At 39.0% G+C, this 21,611-nt stretch overlaps 1 protein-coding gene across 1 annotated transcript in view; it reads right to left on the reverse strand.

Annotated features, from left to right (window-relative positions):
• Window positions 1-12,137: 12,137 nt before the first annotated feature.
• Window positions 12,138-21,611, reverse strand: part of RAB30 (RAB30, member RAS oncogene family) — a 75,946-nt gene continuing 66,472 nt past the window's right edge. Inside the window, exon 5 of the mRNA XM_033119523.1 lies at window positions 12,138-19,299. Within this exon, the coding sequence (XP_032975414.1) occupies window positions 19,049-19,299 (251 nt within the window). The 3' untranslated portion in view covers window positions 12,138-19,048. The remainder of the gene's footprint in view (window positions 19,300-21,611) is intronic.

Raw genomic sequence — 21,611 nt, forward strand, 5'->3', positions numbered from 1 at the left:
TCCCTTGATGAAAATGTTTGTTAAAAACACATGTACATTCAGAAATAAAGCTTTTGCAAACCAAAACTTAAAGTCTTTTTTAATTGTTCAGCTTAGCTCAGAAGATGCCTGCTGTGTATTAGGCCAATTACTGTGCTAAGTTTGCGATACCAAGCTATGGGAACACTGATGTGAAAAGATTCTAGTCTACTGGGAAGACAGACAGGTAAGCGACAATTTCCCTACAATGCAGCAAATACAGTGAAAGAGGTTTCAAATGGTTATTACAAACATTTACGTTGCTACGGAATCGTGATAGAGAAGCATTTAACCCAGGAGCATCTGAGGATAAGAAGAGAGGTCAATAAAAATTTACTATTTAGAGTTAAATGTGAAACTCGCTTTTATTTAATAAGGATTCATTATATGCTTACTACATGCCAGGTACTATATTAGGCGCTGGGAACTCAAAGATGAAAGCTGAGCCCCTTTCCTCAAGAAACTCATGATCTGGTAAACAATTAGTATCTGGTAAGTTCTCTGATAGGAGATAAGCTTGAAGTGCTAATAGAAAAAATGAGCCGTTTTCTGGACACTCCGGTGCTTAGCAGTGCCTCAGCCCCACCCTGTGAAATTTTATGTATCCCTTTGCCATTCCCCACAGCAAGTATTCCAAATCTCTTCATGCCACCAACCTACTATTCTTGGCTCCTCCATGGAGAAGATTGAGATCAGCTGGTATTCCCTCAGCTTCCCACACCCATGCCTACCCACTTACCTGTATCTACTCACCCATAGCTTTTTTCTTCTAATCTCAGAAAATGATGCACACCGTCTATTTAGTGCTAATCTGTCATGCAGGGTCTCTGATCCCACTCCTCTCACAAGAATGCAGGATATGGTGAGGCCAAAAAGGAACACCAATGGAGCCGTGGATAGGGGGGTCATACCACTATATTCTCTCTGGCGGCTGGGTTGGAGACATAGGAAGCAGGAGCCACACGATCCGCAACCTGCCCTCCACTTCTCTGCTAACCAACCAACCCCCTAGCGTAGCCACAGCAGTTATATTAGTGGCTAATGGCTAACTGGTAACAGCTGACGGCCATCAGCTGTTAACACCCAAGCCAGCACCTTTCCACATGAGGCCAAGAGCCTGGACTGCCTTCTGGGACTCTGTCACTACACTATACTACCCAAGGTCTCGCCTCACAATCTACGTGACAAGCGTCTTCTGCAAGGGGCCCTATGCCGTATTAGCCTATAGGAACCTATAGGCGGAAAGAAACAGTAGTCATAGGAACCAGCAATGGCAAATCCCTTCCATCCGGGAGGATACATGCTAGCTTTTGGTTCTGGGAAAGGAGGGTCGCTGCCACTGGCACCTTTCCCGGTTTGTGGTCTCCCCAGCTAGAGCCATCAGTATACCAGGCATCTTCAGGTACTGGGGGTTGTCCTTCTCTGTAGCACGAGGTCTCCAAGTCTGCCCCTCTAGGCAGAGTGCTTGGCTCAGCCTGGGCTACAAGCTCCACAGGCCCCAGGACCTGTTGTAGCTCTGTGCTCAAAGGGCTTGAACTAAGGGTGCTACGTTGCTCCAAGTAGGCACCCCACTTGGCAAGGGTGGTGGTCTGTACCACCCCTGTTTTGGGTCCCTGAGTCCCCATACAGACCCACCCCTGGATGGGATAGGTTGTTCGAACCAACACCCGTGCTGTTCCTGTGATGGCTTCTGTGGCCACTAGGACTGCGTACACAGCAGCCAGCTGTTTATTAGAAAGTAGCGGACTTCTGCTCCTTTCCACAATTGGGACCAAAATCCCACTGGTGACCGGAGGTAGTCCTGCTGTTGCCAGAGGCCCCAACCATACCCCTCTTGGGTTACGTGAACATCAAGGTCAAACGAGCGACCAGGGTCTACTACTTGTAGAGCCTGTGCTTGCTGCATTGCCCTTTTTGTGGCAACAAAGGCTTTCTCTATAGCCTCTGTCAAATCCCATGAGGCCCCCTTTTATATCATGTTATATAAGGGCCTTCCCATTTGTGCTAAAAGGGGTACAAACACCTGCCAATACCCCAACAGACCCAAATATGTCTGCAGTTGGGAGACCTTGGTCAGCTGGGGAATGCTTGTATTTTATCAATAATCTCAGGTATGGCCTTTATCTTACCCGACCACACAACACCCAAAAACTTGACAGATAAGCCAGGGCCTTGGACCTTTTCCTCGTTCACCACCCAGCCATGTGACTTCAGCTGGCGGAGAAGAGAGGGAGCTGCTTGCTCTAAATCTGAAAGAGAATCAGATGTTAGTAGAGTATCATCAACATAATGAAACAAGGCCACAGAGGACGGGTGATCCCACTGTGCCAAGTCCTGGGCTACGAGCCCGTGGCAGATAGTGGGGCTGTGCAAGTATCCTTGCGGAAGGACTTGAAAAGTCCACTGCCGGCGGTCCCAAGTAAAAGCAAACTGCTCTTGACACTCGGCTGCAACGTCAATGGAGAAAAAATCATTTGCCACGTCCACTACATAGTGATATGTCCCCAGGCGGACAGTCAGACGATCCATCAAATCATGTATTGAAGGTACTGCTGCGTGCAAAGGTGGCATCACCTTATGTAACTCCCTATAGTCCACAGTCATTTGCCAGGTCCCATCTGGCTTCCTGACAGGCCATACTGGGGAGTTAAAGGCAGCTCGCCAGCCTCTCCCCATACTGTGCATAGTGCTCCATTAGAATGTGGTTTCCCTGGTCTTGGGCCAACCTATGGCAATTCTGTAACCTTTGTCGCAGGGACGGATGCACTGTCACGGAGGCTAACTTTTCCATTTCACCTGGGGAGCAGAGAATGCTGTCTGCCCCCTCATCCCATAAACGCAGTAGCCAAGCCCAGATCTGCTCTCCATGGCGCTGTCTGCACCGCCTCCTCAGCTCCTGCAACTCAGTGGGAGTGTAAGGGGTGTAGGTTGTGAACTCAAGTCACAATTGGGTTGCTGGCAGCAATGCCCCCGAGGCCAAAATGTTGCTCGTGTTTTACCTTTCGCTTCACGATGGGCCGATGGGCCAGGCATGGGGGTGGGGAGCTACACTGTCTCCACTCGCGATGTCCACCTCTGCCTCAGAGTCTCCACTGTGGAACTCCTCCTCTAACAGAAGGACCCAAGCTTCCAGCACCTCCCACCAGGACTGCTGGTCCTGCACCTGGACTATTTCATTCAGCGTGTCTTCTGTGCTACAACGCAACGCGGCAAGGAACATCCAGCCCACCTCCTCCGGCAACCGCTCAGCTAGAACCTGCAGGGCCCTCTCCACACTGGCCAGAGAGCCATCCATGTCCTCCCACGCCTCCTTGAGGGTCCAACTCCTGAGAACAGTGGCCACTGGGTACTGCACATTGTGTGGGGGCCACATGTCCTCCTGCCCAGAGTCAGACACCGTTCCTACTTGGCCGGAATCCTGCTCACCATGTCAGGTGTCTGAGTGGGTGGTGGCCTCAGTGTAAGATGTCCACATCTCTAGGAGCCCACAGCAGCAGCAGACCACCAAAAGGAAGATGATGCTTACTTTGGCCTCAGGGTAAGATGTCCACATCTCTAGGAGCCCACAGCAGCAGCAGACCACCAAAAGGAAGATGATGCTTGCTTTGGCCAATAGGTTGGCCTGCAATCCGGAGGCTTGAGAGGACCACCAATTGACTGAGGGATCACGTTTCTCCCAGGCAGACTGTGTTTTCTGCTCCGGGCACCACTCCTCATGGACTTCCTGAGACTGAGTGTTTTCACACGCACAAACTGCTCCACCATCCCTCGGACAGTTCTGGCCGGCACCATACCCTGCTCGCAAAACTGAGCTTTCATACGTATAAACTAGTACATTATTCCTTTGAAAATTCTGGCCGGCATCATAGCATGCTAGCTGCGCCATGTGTCATGCGGGGTCTCTGATCTCGCTCCTCTCACAAGAACACAGGAGATGGTGAGGCCAAAAAGGAAAACAAACGGAGCCATAGATAGGGGAGTTATACCACTATATTCTCGCTGTCGTCTGGGTTGGAGACAAAGGAAGCAGGAGCCACACGATCCACAACCAACTAGTCACAGCTGATGGCCACCTACTACCCGAGCCAGCACCTTTCCACGTGAGACCGAGAGCCTGGAAGCTGCTCTCAGGGACTCTGTCACCACATAATCTTTCTAGTATTTGGCTGTTAATCAATTACACCCATCTTAACCACCTCACTCTGTAGGCTCTTTCCTTCTCCCCAACTTTGTATTTTGAAAATTTACAAACAGAAGAGTCGGAAGAATAGAATAGTATAATGATATAGCATCTATACAGATCACTTAGATTCAATCATTTTTAACATTTTGTCTTTTACATATGTGTGTATTTGCTTTCAATATTTTATATATATGTATATATAAAGCCATATATATATATAGTTTTTGTTGAGTTATTTGAATGTAAGCTACAGATAGGATATTTCATGCCTAAATACTTCAACATAAATTTCTTTAAAGACATCTACATAACTACAATATCATCACACCAAGGAAAAAATAACAGTAATTCTCCAATATCATCTAATATTCAGCTCATATTCAAAATTCTCTCCTTGTCCCTAAATTGTCTTATAATTGTTGACGTTTAATCAGGATTTCATTAAGGTTTATCCATGGTGTTTGGTTATGGCTCTTGTCTCTTTTTCTAAAAGTTTACCTCTTATTCTCTACCCCATTGACTTTATGAAAAAATTAGACCATTGTTTTTACTTTTTAAGAGTAAAGAATCAGTATTTTAGTTTCCTACCTGTCATGTGGGGTCTCAACTCTTTCTCCCCTCATAAGAACACAGGATATGATGAGGCCAAAAAGGAACACCAATGGAGCCATAGATACGGGAGTCATATTCTCTGGCGGCTGGGTTGGAGATGCAGGAAACAGGAGTCGCAATCTGCTGTCCACTACTCTGCCAACCAACAAATCAACCCCTTAGTGTAGCCACGGCAGTTGTATTAGTGGCTAATGGCTAACCGGTAACAGCTGATGGCCATCTAATAACCAAGCCAGCACCTTTCCACGTGAAGCTGAGAGCCTGGAAACTGCTTTCCGGGACTCTGTCCCCACACTACCACTAGTGTTGAATGCGTTTCTTTTACCTTCTCTCTATCATTATGTATTCAAGTATTTTCTTGACTGTCAATTACAATTACTCGTTCTAATACTCCGTGTACTACTCCTTGCTACCTCCCTGCTAGCTACTCTGGTTCATAGCTGGGCTCCTTTAAAAAAAATAGTCACTGTTAACTTTAATACCATTGACCATTCAACCTGTTGCAATCTGTTCTCTCTCCCCCACTCTTAGTGGCCTTCGTGTCAGTGGTTTTATAAACCTCAAATCCAACAGATTTGTCATTCTTCATATTATTTCCTCTCTTTGCACTTCCTCTATGTTCAAGATACCATTCTCATGGTTTCTTAGTTTCTTCTTTGCTTTGATCAGGGCTGCCTACAGAGCAAATAATTTTTGATGGGCCCTTGTCTATGTAAACAATTTGATTTAAAAATGTATTATAAAATTCATGGGCCCATGTAAAGTAAAGTGGTTTGTCCATGAAGATCAGTGATGATTTCTACCTAAATTACACTGTGGTTATAAAACTTAATTCTGTATTATTTCAATTTTTTTATATTTGTTGACTTGTTTAATGCCCAATCTATACTTAGTTTTTGTAAATGTTCCAGGTGTGCTTGAAAAGAACACATATTCCGCAGTTAATGGGCACAGAATTTTATGTGTGCATTAGGTGTGTTCATCATGTTGCTCAAATTATCTGTACTGATTTTCCCCTGTTCTGTCAATGAGTAAGAGAGGGATTTGAAAATCTCCCTCTATGATTGTGAATGTGTATGTTTCTCCTTTTAGTTCTGTCATTTTTTAAAATTAAAATGTATTGGGGTGACAATGGTTAGTACAGTTATATAGGTTTCAAGTGTACAATTCTGTGATACATCATCTGTATATCACATTGTGTGTTCACCACCCAGAATCAGTTCTCCTTCCATCACCATATATTTGATTCCTTTTACCCTCATCTACCACCCCGCTCCCCTCTTACTCTCTAAAAAATGGTAACATTTTTTATTTTATTTTGAGGCTATGTTATTAGGTACAAATTCAATCTTGTATCTTCCTAATGGACTGAAAGGTCCATCATGAAAGTCCTGTTTCATCACTATTAGTGCTTTTTGTCTTAAAATCTTTTTGTTATTGCTATACAACTTTAGCTTTGTTTTGGTTAGTATTTGCAAGAAGTTTTTGTTCTTCATTTCTTTTTCAATTTTTATGTCTTAGATGTGCTTGTAAGCCTCACATAGTTGGATTTTGTTTTGTTGTCCAATTTGACAATATTTGTGCTCTAACTGGAACATTTAGTCTATTAACAATTAATGTGATAATTAAAATATATTTGGGTTTATCATTTCATACTTCCTATTTCTCCTCCCTATTCAATGTATCTTCTTGATTATTTTTTATCATTCCTGTTTTTATTTCTCCTGGGTTTGGAAGTGAAATGCTGTTTCTTTTTGTTTTTACCTGAAGAATTACAACACATAAGCTTAGTTTATCAAAGTACACGTGATCCCTGACATGATGTTTCAACCTATGATTTTTTTTTGGACTATGATGGGGTGAAAGAGATATACATCCAGTAGAAACTATACTTCAAATTTTGAAGTTTGATCTTTTCTCAGGCTGGTGATATGCGGTAAGACACTCTCTCATGAGCTGGGCAGCAGCAGTGAACTACAGCTCCCGGTCAGCCTCACCGTAACAAGGGTAAACAGTGTACTGTGTTGCCAGCATTTCCTGGATACTATATTTAACAAATTACGTGCGATATTTAATACTCTATTATAAAATAGGCTTTGTTAGATGATTTTACCCAATTGAAGGCTAATGTAAGTGTTCTGAGCATGTTGAAAGCAGGCTAGGTTAAGCTGTGATGTTCAATAGGTAGGTGTATTAAATGCATTTTCAACTTACTATGGGTTTAGTGGGATGTAATCCCATCCTAAATTGAGGAGCATCTGTAATTACAAAATCAACCAACCAAAAGCATTATGAAAATAGATATTACCCAAGATCACTAAAACAGAGACCCCAAAATTGGCAGTGGCTGGAGAAGCATTTTTCCAGTCTTTGAAGATCGAAACTTAAGGTACATGTGCTTGGTAAAATAGCTGTAATTCAGCCAGATTACTTGTCTTGGGGCTTGCAGTTTGGCTGGTACCAGATGAAGGGCCTGACTGAAAGCATTTGAACAAATATTAATTTGAGCAAGCTGAACGGATGTGATTAAGTTAACTGGAGTCATTAAATTGACAATGTGTTATAGCTTCTTGATCTTGAGGTATTTCTTCCTTATATAACAACAGGGAAGTGGACCTGGGTCCTCTGGTATTAAACCTGTAACTCTTTAGTAGCCAATCAGCCTGATTAACTAGATACCATCTGCTATTGACTGAATGTTTGTGTCAACCCCAAACTGATATGTTGAAACTTAATCCCCAATATGATAGTATTTGGAAGTAGGGCCTTTTGGAGGTGATTAGGTCATGAGGGCAAAGGCCTCATAAATGGGATTAATGCCCTTATAAAAGAGGTCACAGAGAACTCCCTCACCCCTTCGAAGCATCAATAAACTTTGTACAATATCAGGCCACATAAAGTTGTTAGTTCTTATGGTTTCATCTCTAAGATCCAAGTCAGAAAGACTAGCCTATTTCTTCAAGCTTATTTTTACCTAGATATGAATATATAACTATCCTCTGGGAAGCCTGAATAAATTCCACATATGAAAATGTAGACAGGATGTCTTCTGTTATTAACATGTAGATTCCTGCAAGTAATGGAAATAAGGTATTTCAGTTCTTGAAATATTCAGAGGCGAGCACCTGGCCGAAAGCACGGGCACATGATTGTGGTTTAAATATAGTTCTGGTTTTCATTTTTCAGTTGCAGAGGTATTTGGGGGTATATAGATAGCATATATCAGGTATAGTCTGTGGTTAGCAGATGTGGAATAATTGAGTCAACTAATGGTAGTGATCTTCAAGGCTTTTCAAAACACCGATTTCCAATTTGCCAAGGACTTATGCATCTGAAGCATTATATTCCCCAAATGAGAAGCACAGTGATCTAAACCTTCAGCTATTTTGGGGAATAAACTACATTTATACTTTATTTCCAATGATCTGTAGTGATTTGTACATGAAGAAGCATTTAAAAATTCTATTTCAAGTTTGCAATTTCTCCCATTTTAACTAATGAAGAAAACCACTGTGCAAGATTAAATAACTTGTCTGAATTCCCTTAGTGGCAAAACACTAAACAAAATAAAGTGAAAACATATAAGAGTCAAAGTACCTCCTCCAGTAGTGGTATTTTCCTCCCAGTCTTTGCTGCTTAGGACTTACTGTGTCAGAATCACATGAAATCGCCAATATCTGGCAGATTTTGACCTACAAAAACAACAATTTCATGTGGTTCAAATTAATATTAATAATAGGACACTTCAAACCACAACGTGTGTAAATTCAGAAATCTCTGCAAACACATCCTTTTGTTGAGTGTTATTAAAATAGCAAAAGTCTCATATCAACTACAGAGAAGCTGTCATTAGATAGTAACATAAAATTATAGTATAGTAAGTGATTTTGCAAAGCCCAGGACTTTTATAAATGCTAAATGATAACATCACTTAAGGTTATGCTTAATTAACTGAAAAACACCATGCCAGGGAGCCCAAAGTCATAGGTTTAATTCCTTTGTCATCCTGTTTACTCACTGTGCCCCATGACCCACTGTACTCACTCTTAATCCAAGACATTCATCTCTTAAATGCCTGTCCCAAGACAGAGGAAAGGATTGGGATGGGGATGAATTTCAAAAACAGGTGAAAATCCATGACTCCTTCAGTGGAGGTGGGGGACATCTAAAAGCAGATTCCCACACGTGGCATACAGTACATGCTCAATAAATGGTGAATAAATTAATGAATGCCTTACTAGTGATGAGTAAGTAATCTCATTCTTATTTATGAAAGATAATATCTCTAAAGAATATAGAACCATATCATGTGTTTTAGCTAGAAGGGACCTAAAAGATATCTAGTGTCACATCATTCCTCAGTGTCAGAACTGGGACTAGAATTTATGACTCCTGGTTCCCAGTGTAATATTCCTTCCAACATATCATCAGAAAAAGCATCTTTCTCACCATTGGAAATATTTAGCACATAATTTTCACATCCTGACTACTCTTAGTTAGTGTTGTGATTGGAGGAGGCCTTAAAAATTATTCAATCTAGTCCCTTATTTTACAGAGGAGAAATCCATGGTGCAGACTAAGTGACTTGTTCAGGTTAAACAGTTAGAGAATCAACAAAGTCAGGTCTCCAGATGTCCAAATCCAGAGCACATCACACGTCATGCTGAAAGACATTAGTGTACTTAAAGCTTATTGGCTTTTTACATACTTTGATAGCATATGACCCACCAAATGGGGGCAACAGGAAATGTTTATTTATATACAAGTACATGGGAAAGCAATTTCCATTCATCTTTTTAAAAAATTCTGTTACAAATAAAAAGTCTTTGATACATTCATCCATTGCACACAAAATACATTCTTTTTACTTTGACTCTCAGTATGAATTGCTTCTTAATAATAAACACTTAAGCTACAATGGACAGTCAGGTGGTTTCGCTATTTGACAATCTTTTTTCAAGAAGGAAAATCCAAACTTTAAAAGACAGTCGGTATATAAAGGAAATTGTATATTAAAAATGCTCCTTCATTGAATCTTAGAAGATTGAATGAGTACTCCTCTCCAGCATGATTTGTAGCTGTCCTTTAAAACAATAGAGGACTTTATAAATTCTATCTATGATAACTCAATTTCTATAATACTGAAACTGTCTTCATAAAATTGATTATCATAACTAAATAATAGGCTCATAGAAAAATTCTTATGGACTTATTGGAGAATTAGCCATTATTCAGGGGTCTTCTACTTGACCAGTTGATCTAAAATCAGTTGCATTCTCTAAGTAGGAGTTCAAGAAATTCTGCTTAAATGAACGCAATGACTTGATTTGCTAGACTAATTGCTTTTAAGAGAGATAATGAAAATATTTGCCCACACAGAAACTTTGTACACAAATGTTCACGGCAGCATTATTTATAACAGCCAAAACGTGGAAACAACTCAAATGTCCATCAATGATAAATGGGCAAATAAAATGTGGTATAAACATCCAATGGAATATTATTTAGCCATAAAAAGAATGTATTGATTCATACTTCAACATGAAACTGGAAAACATTATGCTAAGTGAAAGAAGTCAGACACAGAAGACCACATATTGTATAATTCTGTTTATATGAAATGTTCAGGTCAGGCAAATCTGTAGAGACAGAAAGTAAATTAGTGCTTGCCAGATGCTGGGAGAGGAGAGAGGGAGAGTGACAGATAATGAGTACAGAGTTTCTTTTTGGAATGATGGTTCTGGAATTAGATAGTAGTAATGGTTGCACAATTTTGTGAAAATACTAAAAAACACTGAACTGGACACTTTAAAGGGGGTGAATTGTATGGTTCTAGGTATTTTCACTGTAGACATCTTTACTTGTCTCTGTATAGACCATACAAGGGCTAGCTAAGATTTATATATATTGCAAAAATAGGAGTAACTGAGAGAACTTCGTCAATGGGGAAGTGGAAACAAACTGATGACTAGCTTAAAAGGAAGTTGATCAATGAAGAAATGAAACCAACCAAACAAACAGTCACCCGTTATTTTACCTTTTTTTTTTTACAATGGTTGATTGATTCGTCAATGGAGAAATGAAACAAAACAAACAAACAAAAAAACCCTGTCAACCAGTTATTTTATCTTTTTTTACAGCAAAATTGCCTTATGGACAATTAGTTAAGCAGGAACAATGTTTGCAGCAAAAAATGCTTGTGGCTAAGATGTCTACCAGAAAATGCTACAGCGAAACTACCAGACACAGAATTGTATGATGTGTGAATTATATCTCAGTTTTTAAAAAAGAGAGGCAACTTCATTTAAAATATTTTGTTTAGATTCCAGTTCCCTATCCCTCTTTTAAAATATTGATTGAAGTTCTCATACTATTGCCTTTCTACAGACTGTTTTCAGCTAATTGCACTCAGGTCATTATGGGCTTATATTTCTATCAGGCTTATTATTAAGGGAAAAAAACATGATAACATAAGACATGGTGCAGTGTACTGTTAATATCTGCATATTAACATTTAAAATCAAGTATTATGTTTGTATTGAAGCTGCTGGTTAGATTTTACATACTAGTGGATTCAGGTATTACTGGTAGCCTATTCTTAAAACCAACAGCCAAATATTAAGAATTGAGTTCATAAGATCTGATGATAAACATGTTTATTAAAATGATGTGTATGTTAAAGATTCATGTTTTAATGGAAAGAGATAGGAAACGGGGAAATCAGGGATTCTCAAAGTCTTCGTAAAACAGCTTCTCTAAATATTTTCACTCGCTGCTGAAAAGACCTCCAGAATGAGACTTTGCATTTGATTTCATCCCTATACTAAAAGTCATGCACTAAAGTGTATGCAACAATACACCATATTTTGCCATATGTAATGCACAACTTTTTTGCCCAAATTTGTGAGGGAAAATTAAGGATGCACATTATACCGGGGTAGTACTAAAAAATTAAAACGAAAGACTTTTTTCCATGAAAGTTTGGGCCAAAAACTTGGATGTGCATTACACACGGCAAAATACAGTATATGGGGTCACTTTTTTTCCCTTTAGATTACCAAAAATCTCTTCTTACCCCTGTATTAAGTGAAATTTAAGCAGAGTTTTTTTGCTGAAAACAATTTTACTCACAGACGTTTATGTAAATGTATTGACATACATACATTTATGTAGCTCCCTTACATATCATCAAAGGAGCTCCAACCATCTGGTATGTCTAGAGAACACTTCAGTGAGCAGAAATTAGAAGCCAACATTCCAGTCATTTGAAATTTTCTACAACAGGGACATGAAAGCCTCAACACACCTTAAAGGGATAAGAGAATTAAAAAACAATTTGTTTTTATTTAAATCAATTAACATTCATTGTCAAATAGCCTACAAGAAAGTTCCACTAGCATTCTGCAATTGTATAGGATTAGAGAATATTTATTCCTAATGATTACATTCCAGAAAGCAATATGTTTAGCAGCTGTTTTTCAAAGGGTTATCAAGTCTTGTTATTGTTCTTTAATCGAAGCATAACTATGTAACCTTAAACAAAAGCTATGCACCATTCAACCAACGAGTGACAAATTATTCTAATAGACCAGATTCTTATCTTTTATTATTCTGTACATGAATTTTTGCTTTATTAAGCATATGATATTCCAGATTTTATTTCAGACTTTAGTGCATATGTAGAAAGGGAAAGAAACCCTGCTAAATTTCAAGGTTGGTAATTATGTCTATTAAACAATACTATCTATGAAAGTAAATACTAAAAGCAGATTACAAAATTAGTATTATGACTCCATTTTTACCAAGAAAAAGAAATAAGAGTCACACTACCAGAATAATTCTTCAGAAGCACACTTTGTTATCAATTATGTTACATAAAGAAGAGAAATACATGGATAATTGAAGAGTTAACCAACAGCAACATTATGATCTAAATCTCATACCAATAAGAAGCTGAGTTTATAAATACCTAGCCTGACATTCCCCAAGGGAATAATTATTATCACCTTAATGATCTTTTCTGACTGTCATTAAAGAAAAACAGTGAGGCAAAAGGGCAATAATAAGTGGCAAACACAGCCACTTAAAAAGAAAATAAAATCAACCCATTTTCCTTCCCATGGACAACAGGATCAAGAAGAAAGAGGTTCAAATTGCACTGTGAGGTATTTCAATAATAAGGTTAAGTTTGTTGATAATGAGGAGTTTACAACCCTGGAATTGCCTGTGGAGGGGGTGGAGGGAGAGAGAGAGAGAGAGAATATGTCTTTCCTGAAGTATGTAAAGAAATGAAGAGTCTCTTGGGTAACAGTAACGTCCAAAGGCAGACTGATGAATCAAATAAGTGATTTCCTTTTAAGACCCTTTCAGAAATGGAGCTCTTAGAAGTCAAGAAGGGTTCTTTGTTTAGTCCTAAGGATCTATATTTGCATCAGACCATCCAAAGTCTGCTTTTAATCAAGGAGAAAAGAACTAATATTTGAGTGCTTATTGTTTACTAAGCACTGTACTTTCAATGTATCTTATCTAATTTTCATTATAATCCTGATAGGTATTATAAGTCTGTCTCATCGATGAGGAAACTGATGCTCAAGAGATTGTGCTTTGCATAAAGTTACAGCTGATTAATTCATGGCAGTACTAGGCCCCCTCACACCTAGCCTACGGTCTCCCTTCTATACATCTCCCTACATCACTCCATTACGTGTCAGAATCACAACCCGCCAAGGATTCCATCAGGAACTAGAACACAACATCTCCAAAAATCATGCTTTCACTCAATGGGAAAGTAGAATGTTGACTCATGCACCTCAGGTCGTCAATTAAAGAAGAGGTAGCTCGCTTTTATGCCCTGACCTTTTAGCCAAAGGAGTCCAAGGAAGTCTCACCCAAACTCGAGTGTTTCTCACCACAGTGATGCAAGGCCAATGAATCTATCAGCCTAGCAAGGATGCATGTTATTTTGCAGGTGGAATCATTTGGATCATGAGATTTATCAGCAAATGCCGCTTATAGTCATCTCTGATTTTCAAAGACCTGTGTTTTATTACTTTCTATATGAAGCAATTTGGCCTCAGTTCTGTTAAAATTCATTTTCAGATCGTGTTTCTTCAAGAGAAACCCACTGACCAAAGGGCATTTGAGATTTTTCCAAAATAGATCTTGGGAACTGCTTATGCCAGTGGTCCACCTGCCTGTCTCTGATGGGAGCTGCAAAATTTCACGTTGGTGTATTTATGGGATCTTTCACTGAAGAGTCTGTCCTGTTTAAAAGGCCTATCCTGAAGAGACACTAATTATTCACTAAACTGAGCCTGGCCTATGTTTGGCAAGTGACAAATATACAATTTTCACGATTTCCTGTAACTTCTACTAAAACAATACACTTTAAAAATGTTTAACTGAAGAACTATTTTGTGATTTCAACAGGACATCAATAAATGGACTGACAAAGCAATCTCAGCTGAGGGCATGATTGCAAGTAGTCTTTTAGCCTAAAAACATACAACTAACCTCCTCCCTGGAAGGTAGGATGCACTTTTGGTAGAAAAGCAAAGCCTTAAAAAATAAAAAATCATTAGCTCTGGGTCAACAAATATTTAACTAAACATGTTATAATGTTATGAGGGGTAAAGTACTACAAAATAGAATGTTAATAGGTCATCTGGTCCAACCCCCAGCCAACGCTGGGATCCTCTCCACATCATCTTTGCTGAGGTTTTTTTTTAGCCTCTGCTTGACAGAAACTCTTACCCAAAGCAGCCCTTTTCATGGTGAACCGTCTTTTTAAGAAAGTTCTCCCTAAGAAATCTGTGGTCCTATGGCCTCTATTTAGTGGACCTCTTTTCACCCCCTTTGACCCACAAAATCTTTCTCTAATGTATTAATTACATTTCTTTCTCATTCCTGGGCTAAATCGCCCCAAATCCTTCACGTATTCTTCAAATGTCTTAAATTTTAAATTCATTCACCATCTTTGTTATGCCTCCATTTTGTTTTTCATTCCAAAGTATGGCTTCCAAGAATGATTGTAACATTTCAACATCATGGACTTAGGAAAGATGAAGTGTCATCTCCCTTGGTCTAACATTACTATATATTAATTAGTTGTTTGAAGGGATGATAACTACTTAATTCAGTACGCTTTGTACCCAGTGAGAAGAATGTAAGGGAAGGCAGATTTCCTGCCAAACACACATAGGCTCATGTGACAGAAATGAAATCCAAAAAGAAGAAAGAAAACACACCCCCTCTTATCCCAGAATTAGTGTTCAACTATACTGCTTATGGTGGAAGGTTGTTTTTCACTGCTTTTGATTTTCTAGTTAAGTCTTAAAAGTATTAGTATAGTTGCATTGAAACACATCCGTCAGGACTGTGGTTGAGGAAAGTAAGTAACCAGTTGCAGTTAAAAAATTCTAGAAATAAGGGCAAACCCTAGAGGAGCTCTTCCAGAGGCTAACAGGGCATTGGTCCCAAAAGTACTAATGAACATGAAATACAGAGTTCTGCAGGATTAGGATATAGAAAATGTCTTATCTTTAAAGCCATCGGTTTGATATATGAGGGGAAAAAGTGAAAAAGTTTTTTTTCTGAATATAATAAGATGATATCTTATTCACGTGGCTTGGTTTATAAAAAAAGATCTTTTCAATTTAGTCAGAAGACCAATTCAAAATCACTTAAAACTGGTACTTACTCAGAATGACACATTAACTAAAACTGGATGCTGAATCTGGAAGAATTATGGGATAGCTAAAAGGTAAATCACTGAGCTAACCATGGAAGTCACCAGTGTCCTCCAAAAGCATATAGAAAGAAGCACAGAAGAAAGAAGAATCCAGTCTTCTATTAAATTCTGTCTCCTCCCTCCAACAAGTCCAAACTGCTTAAATAATTCTAATCCAAATATCTTATTTTGGCCGGTAGTTTTTACCTTTCTCACCAAACTCCAAATCAGAAATTGACACATTGTCAAATCAATCCATTTGACTTTCATTTTTAGTTATTTTCTTGCCACTTTACTCAGGAACAGATGCAAACATGAAATGACTAAAAGGGAACAATAAAGGCCAGGCACAGTTTATGGCCTAATCCAAGTAATCCACAGAAAGGATCATTGGTCCTGTATAACCAAAATTAAATGTTAACATAATTTAATAGACCTAATAAAAGCATATAAAGGAATAAAAAGCCTTGCATAGGTATAGGAGAAAGCACAAAATCATTTGAGGATACAGTCTACACAAAGCCATAATAAAATATCATTAATGTCAGCAAGCTATATGATTTCACACATTCTCCCAAACCTGACTCCATGACGTGACTATGATGCATTTTCATTGGAAATCAAAAACTTCTGCCACATATTTAGCAATTTTATTAAAAGAAGAAAAAGATCACACCAAAAATGGAAGCAGACATGAACTCCGGTAAGTCTTATAAGTCAGATCAAGCCAAACTGAATTAGGAGAAAGCAACTCTCTTTTGCATCCACCCTTCAGTGAGAATTCATTTTTATTGAAGAAGACTCATCACAGCAAAGAATGACACGACGGTTAGAACTAGAGGGCAAACCACTAAGTTTAGGTTCTGGCCTGGGTTAAGAAGAGCACATTTAATTAATGTCCTTTCTCAAGTTCTATTTGAAAAATTTCTATTTAATCAAGAAAAGTTCCTCTTGGCACTAAGTAATTTATTCAACTAATACTTATTGAGTACCTACAATATTGCCAGGCATTATTCTCAAACTTGAGATACATCAGTGAACAAGTGTCCATAAGGCCTAATCTGGAATTCACACAGCTAAGGGGAAAAGAAAGAAAGAAACAAAGCCCTACATTCTCATGTGTCCCTGCTGATGGGCCATGGACGGGTGTCTGGAAATTACAGAGAGGCTGGGAGGAGTTAAAGGGTAGCAAGGGGCCAAAAGCAGAGCTTTCTAATCCCCTTCTGAGTACAGCCAAGGGTAGATAGAGGCGGCTGAGCCCTAGGGAATAAGAATTTCAAAATGCAAGAGCGGCTCTTGAAGCTTTTATTTTACAACTAAATGTGTCCGGTCTAACAAATTCCTATCCTCTAAAGTAACAAAGCAACTTTATTTTCAACACACTTGCTGCTGTGAGATAAAGTTGGGTCTTGGTGTACTGGGGAAACTGGATTTTTGCCCTAACTGAAAGATAATAAATCTGAACTTAGGGACATTTCCTTGCAATGTAAAAAGAGTTCTTTTGCCCACCTTGATCAACTTGTTTTCTGAGTACATTTACTGGCTGCCTTAGTGGGGAAGATGGGGAGGAAAAGGCAATAGATACTGTATAAATTATTGTGGTTGATGTTTATTAAAATGATTTTTCTTTCCTGCAGATTGTGAGATAAAAGCAATTCAAACTCCTGGAGTCCTCTTATCCATAGGATCGGTACAAACACAGTGAGTCAAACCAAAAGTATCAGTTCCTTAAACAATATGTATAGTCCCTATGAGCAAGAGATGGTCGGTCACTCTGAAACCTGCTAGAGAAATGCTAGAAATTCTTTATCAAAATCGTGTCTCTACGTGACTCATTTCCTTAAAATTAAATGGCTTTCAAACATCAAAGTATCAGGACTGAGATCGCCACCATCTACAAAAGCAGTGGAGTTACATATATTACCCTTAATCCATTACTCATCTCTCAGTTATGCTAAACAGCAAGCTCTATAAACATCTGACAGCATCAACATCATACATGTTTAATTATTTTTCCCAATTTGCATTTATATCAGTGAACAAATTGGAAGGTATCAAAGTATGGCACTGAAGAAATAGTAACATATTCAGCAGCACCTCTTCCATTTTGAGTCCTGTTTTTAAATTGGCTAAATAAAGGCATATACACCTCCATTTGAATTGGAGATTTGCAGTAACACATGCATATAAGGAAAGGAGGGGATGGGGAAGAGTGAGGGAAAGAGCAGGGGAGGGAGGGAAGAAGAAAAGAAGGGGGAGACCAGGACAGAGAGAGAGGAAAAGAGAAAAGAAACAGGAAAGAATGTATGGTCTGAGAGGGACATTACTACAAGAAGGAGCTGACAAATGACAATTCAACCTGCTTCCACAAGCAGAAATTTTCTAAGGTTACCATTGAAGATACAAAAATGGTTCATGAGAGTTGCCATGTGTTGCTAGTCTCACTTATCATACTAAAAACGTCTACAAAAATCCTAAGCCTTGGTCTGTCCAAGATGGATAGAACCAGAAAGTAAAAGACGTGACCTGCTATGAAGGACTGTGTTCTGTTTGCAACTCTCAGTCCTTTAATCCACAGTATTTTGGTCAGATCTGGTCTGTTTTATCATACCACTCATCATGTCTTAGAGCTAATCTTTTATATTAGAATATTATCAACCATTTTTTTTCAAAGTTTTTCATTTGCGTAAAGGGCCGGAAAGATGGGAGAATAGAAGAAAATGGGGAACAAGAAAGGAACGTATTCTCTTTTCTAACCAATCTACCCTAGAAAAGGTAGCGATGAGACTTTTAGAAAGAGTGCTGATTCATGGGCTTCCCTTATTATTATTTTTTATTTCTATGAAATACATTTAACGACATCAATGTACTAAAACGTTTGGTCTGTGAAATAGTAGAATCGTTAGCACCAAAAGGAGTCATGGAGCTTGTATATATTATTAAAACAATAATTGTTAACTGTTGATCATGGGTAAGGGTTTCATTTCATTTTTACATCCCAAAGTTCTTGAAAGTGCCTGTGGACAAGAGAAATAACACTTTTCAACATCTCCATGGGGTCATCAGCACGTACCACAGAGACAGTTCTTGGCCTCCCCAGTTTGGGTTTATCAGGTGGACAAGAAAACCAGGGCCTCCAGAAGCCCTAAAGAACAGCCCCCCACATGCACCCACTGATGTGCAGGAGGGATTCCCCTGGACTGTGTTCAGGAATGCGCTTTTACTTGTTTTAAAAAAACAAAAGCAACATGCTCTGCAGGTCATGGAGCGCGTAGTGCAATTTTCTCCTTGCTCTGACTCCAGACTGCAAAAGGGTCAAACTGTTACATGTTCTGTGAATGCCGGCCTGGGGGCAAGGCCCTTGGCCTGCCATGCTTTGTAAACTCAGGAGCCACAGGAGTCAGAAGGTCCGAGAGCAGGAGCCACCATCATCGCCAGATCTCCCCAGCAACTCGTGGCCTATCGGGGCAGCTGCTGATTGCTTTTGTTTCTGCATGCCTCGGCCTTTAGTTGAAATTACAACAAGTCAAATAGCTGATGCTTTTCCCTTCTCCAGGTAAGGGTGACGATACATTGTTCACAAGTGTGTTCTGCCTGGCTTCACTGATGAGGCGGCAAGCTAAGTCAAGGAAGAGTTTCTCCACGTTATCAGATTCCTTGGCTGAGGTCTCCAGATAATACATGTCCTGAGCTTCGGAGAATTCTTCTGCTCTCTGCTGGGAGACCTCTCTCCTTTCAGCCAGATCTATCTTGTTGCCTAAAACAGTGGTAAAAATCACAGAAGGAATCATCATTTGATCTTTTTTGCAGTCTCAGAAATATCAAAATTCAATTCCATATACGATGTTAAACCAGATAGGTGGGCAAGTAAAGCACAGCAAATGTGACCGTGAGAACTAGAATGTTTATTTTTAAATACCAGTGCCATTTTTAATGGCAAAGAACTAGAAACAGCCCAAATGTTCATCAGGTGGGCTCTGGCTGAATACAGTATGGTACACTCATAATTATTCGGGTTATTTGCCACGATAAAAAGCAATAAGGATTATCTCTATATGCTGCGAGGGAATGAGACACTAAGATATATTGTTAAGCAAATAATGCAAAGTAGAAGAAAGTGTATGTAATACACAACTGTTTATCTAAGAAAAAGGATGAAAAAATATATACACACAATTTATTGGCTTATTTTTTTTAATGGGAGAATAAACCAAAATCTTAATTTTAGTACCTGTGCTGACAAAGCGAGCACAACAAAATCTTAATTTTAAAGATAATGGTTAGCCATGAAAGGAACAAGACTGCGGGAGAGTGAAGGAAACTAGAGCTCTCTAAATATAACTTGTTTTATAGATGTGACTTAAGCATCTTACAAGATTATACAATTAATTATTATACAATCAATATGAAATTAAATTTAAAAAGCAATTCCTAAAATTGAAAGCAAAATAACACAAATGAACCTGTTTATCATGAAGTGGCATAACCACACAGAGAGAAACTTTTTCAGGTGTGTTTAAAATACAGTAATTTAACTGAGGCTTCCCACTGGTATATTCCCTAAGAACAAAAAGGACTGAAGGAAAAAACTTTGAACTGTTTCAGTAATCATCTCATCAGTGGTAGTGCTATTATTGCTACCGTGCTTCCCTGAAAATAAGACCTAGCCGACAATCAGCTCTAATGTATCTTTTGGAGCAAAAATTAATATAAGACCTGGTCTTATATTATATAAGACCCGCTATTATATCATATTATATTATATTATATTATATTACATTATATTATATTATACCCAGTCTTATATCATAGTAAAATAAGACCGGGTCTTATATTAATTTTTGTTCCAAAAGATGCTTAGAGCTGATTGTCCGACTAGGTCTTATTTTGGGGAAAACACAGTATTCTGAGGCTGCTGTGCATGTTTTAGGGGATAAAACAAATGAGTAATTAGGGAAGTGTCACTGGACAGGGATTTTTGGCCTGGGAAAAAAGAAATACAGATATAAGATTAATGAAGTATAATTTCTGAATCCTGAATTATAAATGGAAGTATCAGTGTGAATAATTCATGGTGCATTTTATCTTTAAAACATTTTCTATCTCATTCTCCTGGAAACCCGACCAAGGTGATAGATATGTCAACTGTGTTACTTGGTGACGTTTTTCTATGGTAAAAGTGACCCCTGATTGATAAATGCCATCTGGCCTGGGAATTCTATGTATGAATTACAAATACCTAATGGAAAGCCGTATCTTTGGGCTTCCCTGAGTGTGGTGATGCTTCATTTGAAGAGACCCTGAAAGTTAAGCCCATGGAGTTGTTATAAAAGAGACTGACTCCGATGGGGCACTGAGGCTTCTAGGCAGGGGCAGATCCTGCACTTGCCTGAAAGCGAGCCTTGTTCCTCAGACCTGAACTGTCCCAGGAGGTCCTGGACAGCTATGGGGACTGCTATGAGGAATGCCTGATGCTGACCTGCTGTTACGCCATGTTTCCTGTCCGGTGCTAAGTGAATGTGATGCTAAGTGCGGCCTATGGTTGTCTTGAGAGTCAAATGTTTAGTAGAGTCTAATAGTACAACCGCTATGGACGCTACAGAATTCACCACACGCACACACACATTAGCTCTGTCCATGGACAAGCCTAAAAGCAAGGAGGATTATTATCACCTTGGCTGTGGCCTCTAAATACAACTTCCCAATAAAAAGAAATAGTGCTTGGGAGGATTGAAAATTGGTGCAGCCACTGTAAAAAACAGTATGGAGGTTCCTCAAAAAATTAAAAATAGAACTACCACATGACCCAGCAATCTCACTTCTGGGTATTTATCTGAAGAAATCCAAAACACAAATTCAAAAAGATATATGCACCCCTATGTTCATCGCAGCATTATTTACAACAGCCAAGATATGGAAGCAACCTAAGTGTCCATTGATAAATGATTAGATAAAGAAGAGGTGGTATATATATATACTACTCAGCCATAAAAAAGAATGAAATCTTAGCACTTGCAACAGTATGGATGGACCTAGAGGGTATTATGCTAAGTGAAATAAGTCAGACAG

The sequence above is a fragment of the Rhinolophus ferrumequinum genome, chromosome 11 (genome assembly GCF_004115265.2).
Source record: "Rhinolophus ferrumequinum isolate MPI-CBG mRhiFer1 chromosome 11, mRhiFer1_v1.p, whole genome shotgun sequence".
Classification (NCBI taxonomy): Eukaryota; Metazoa; Chordata; class Mammalia; order Chiroptera; family Rhinolophidae; genus Rhinolophus; species Rhinolophus ferrumequinum.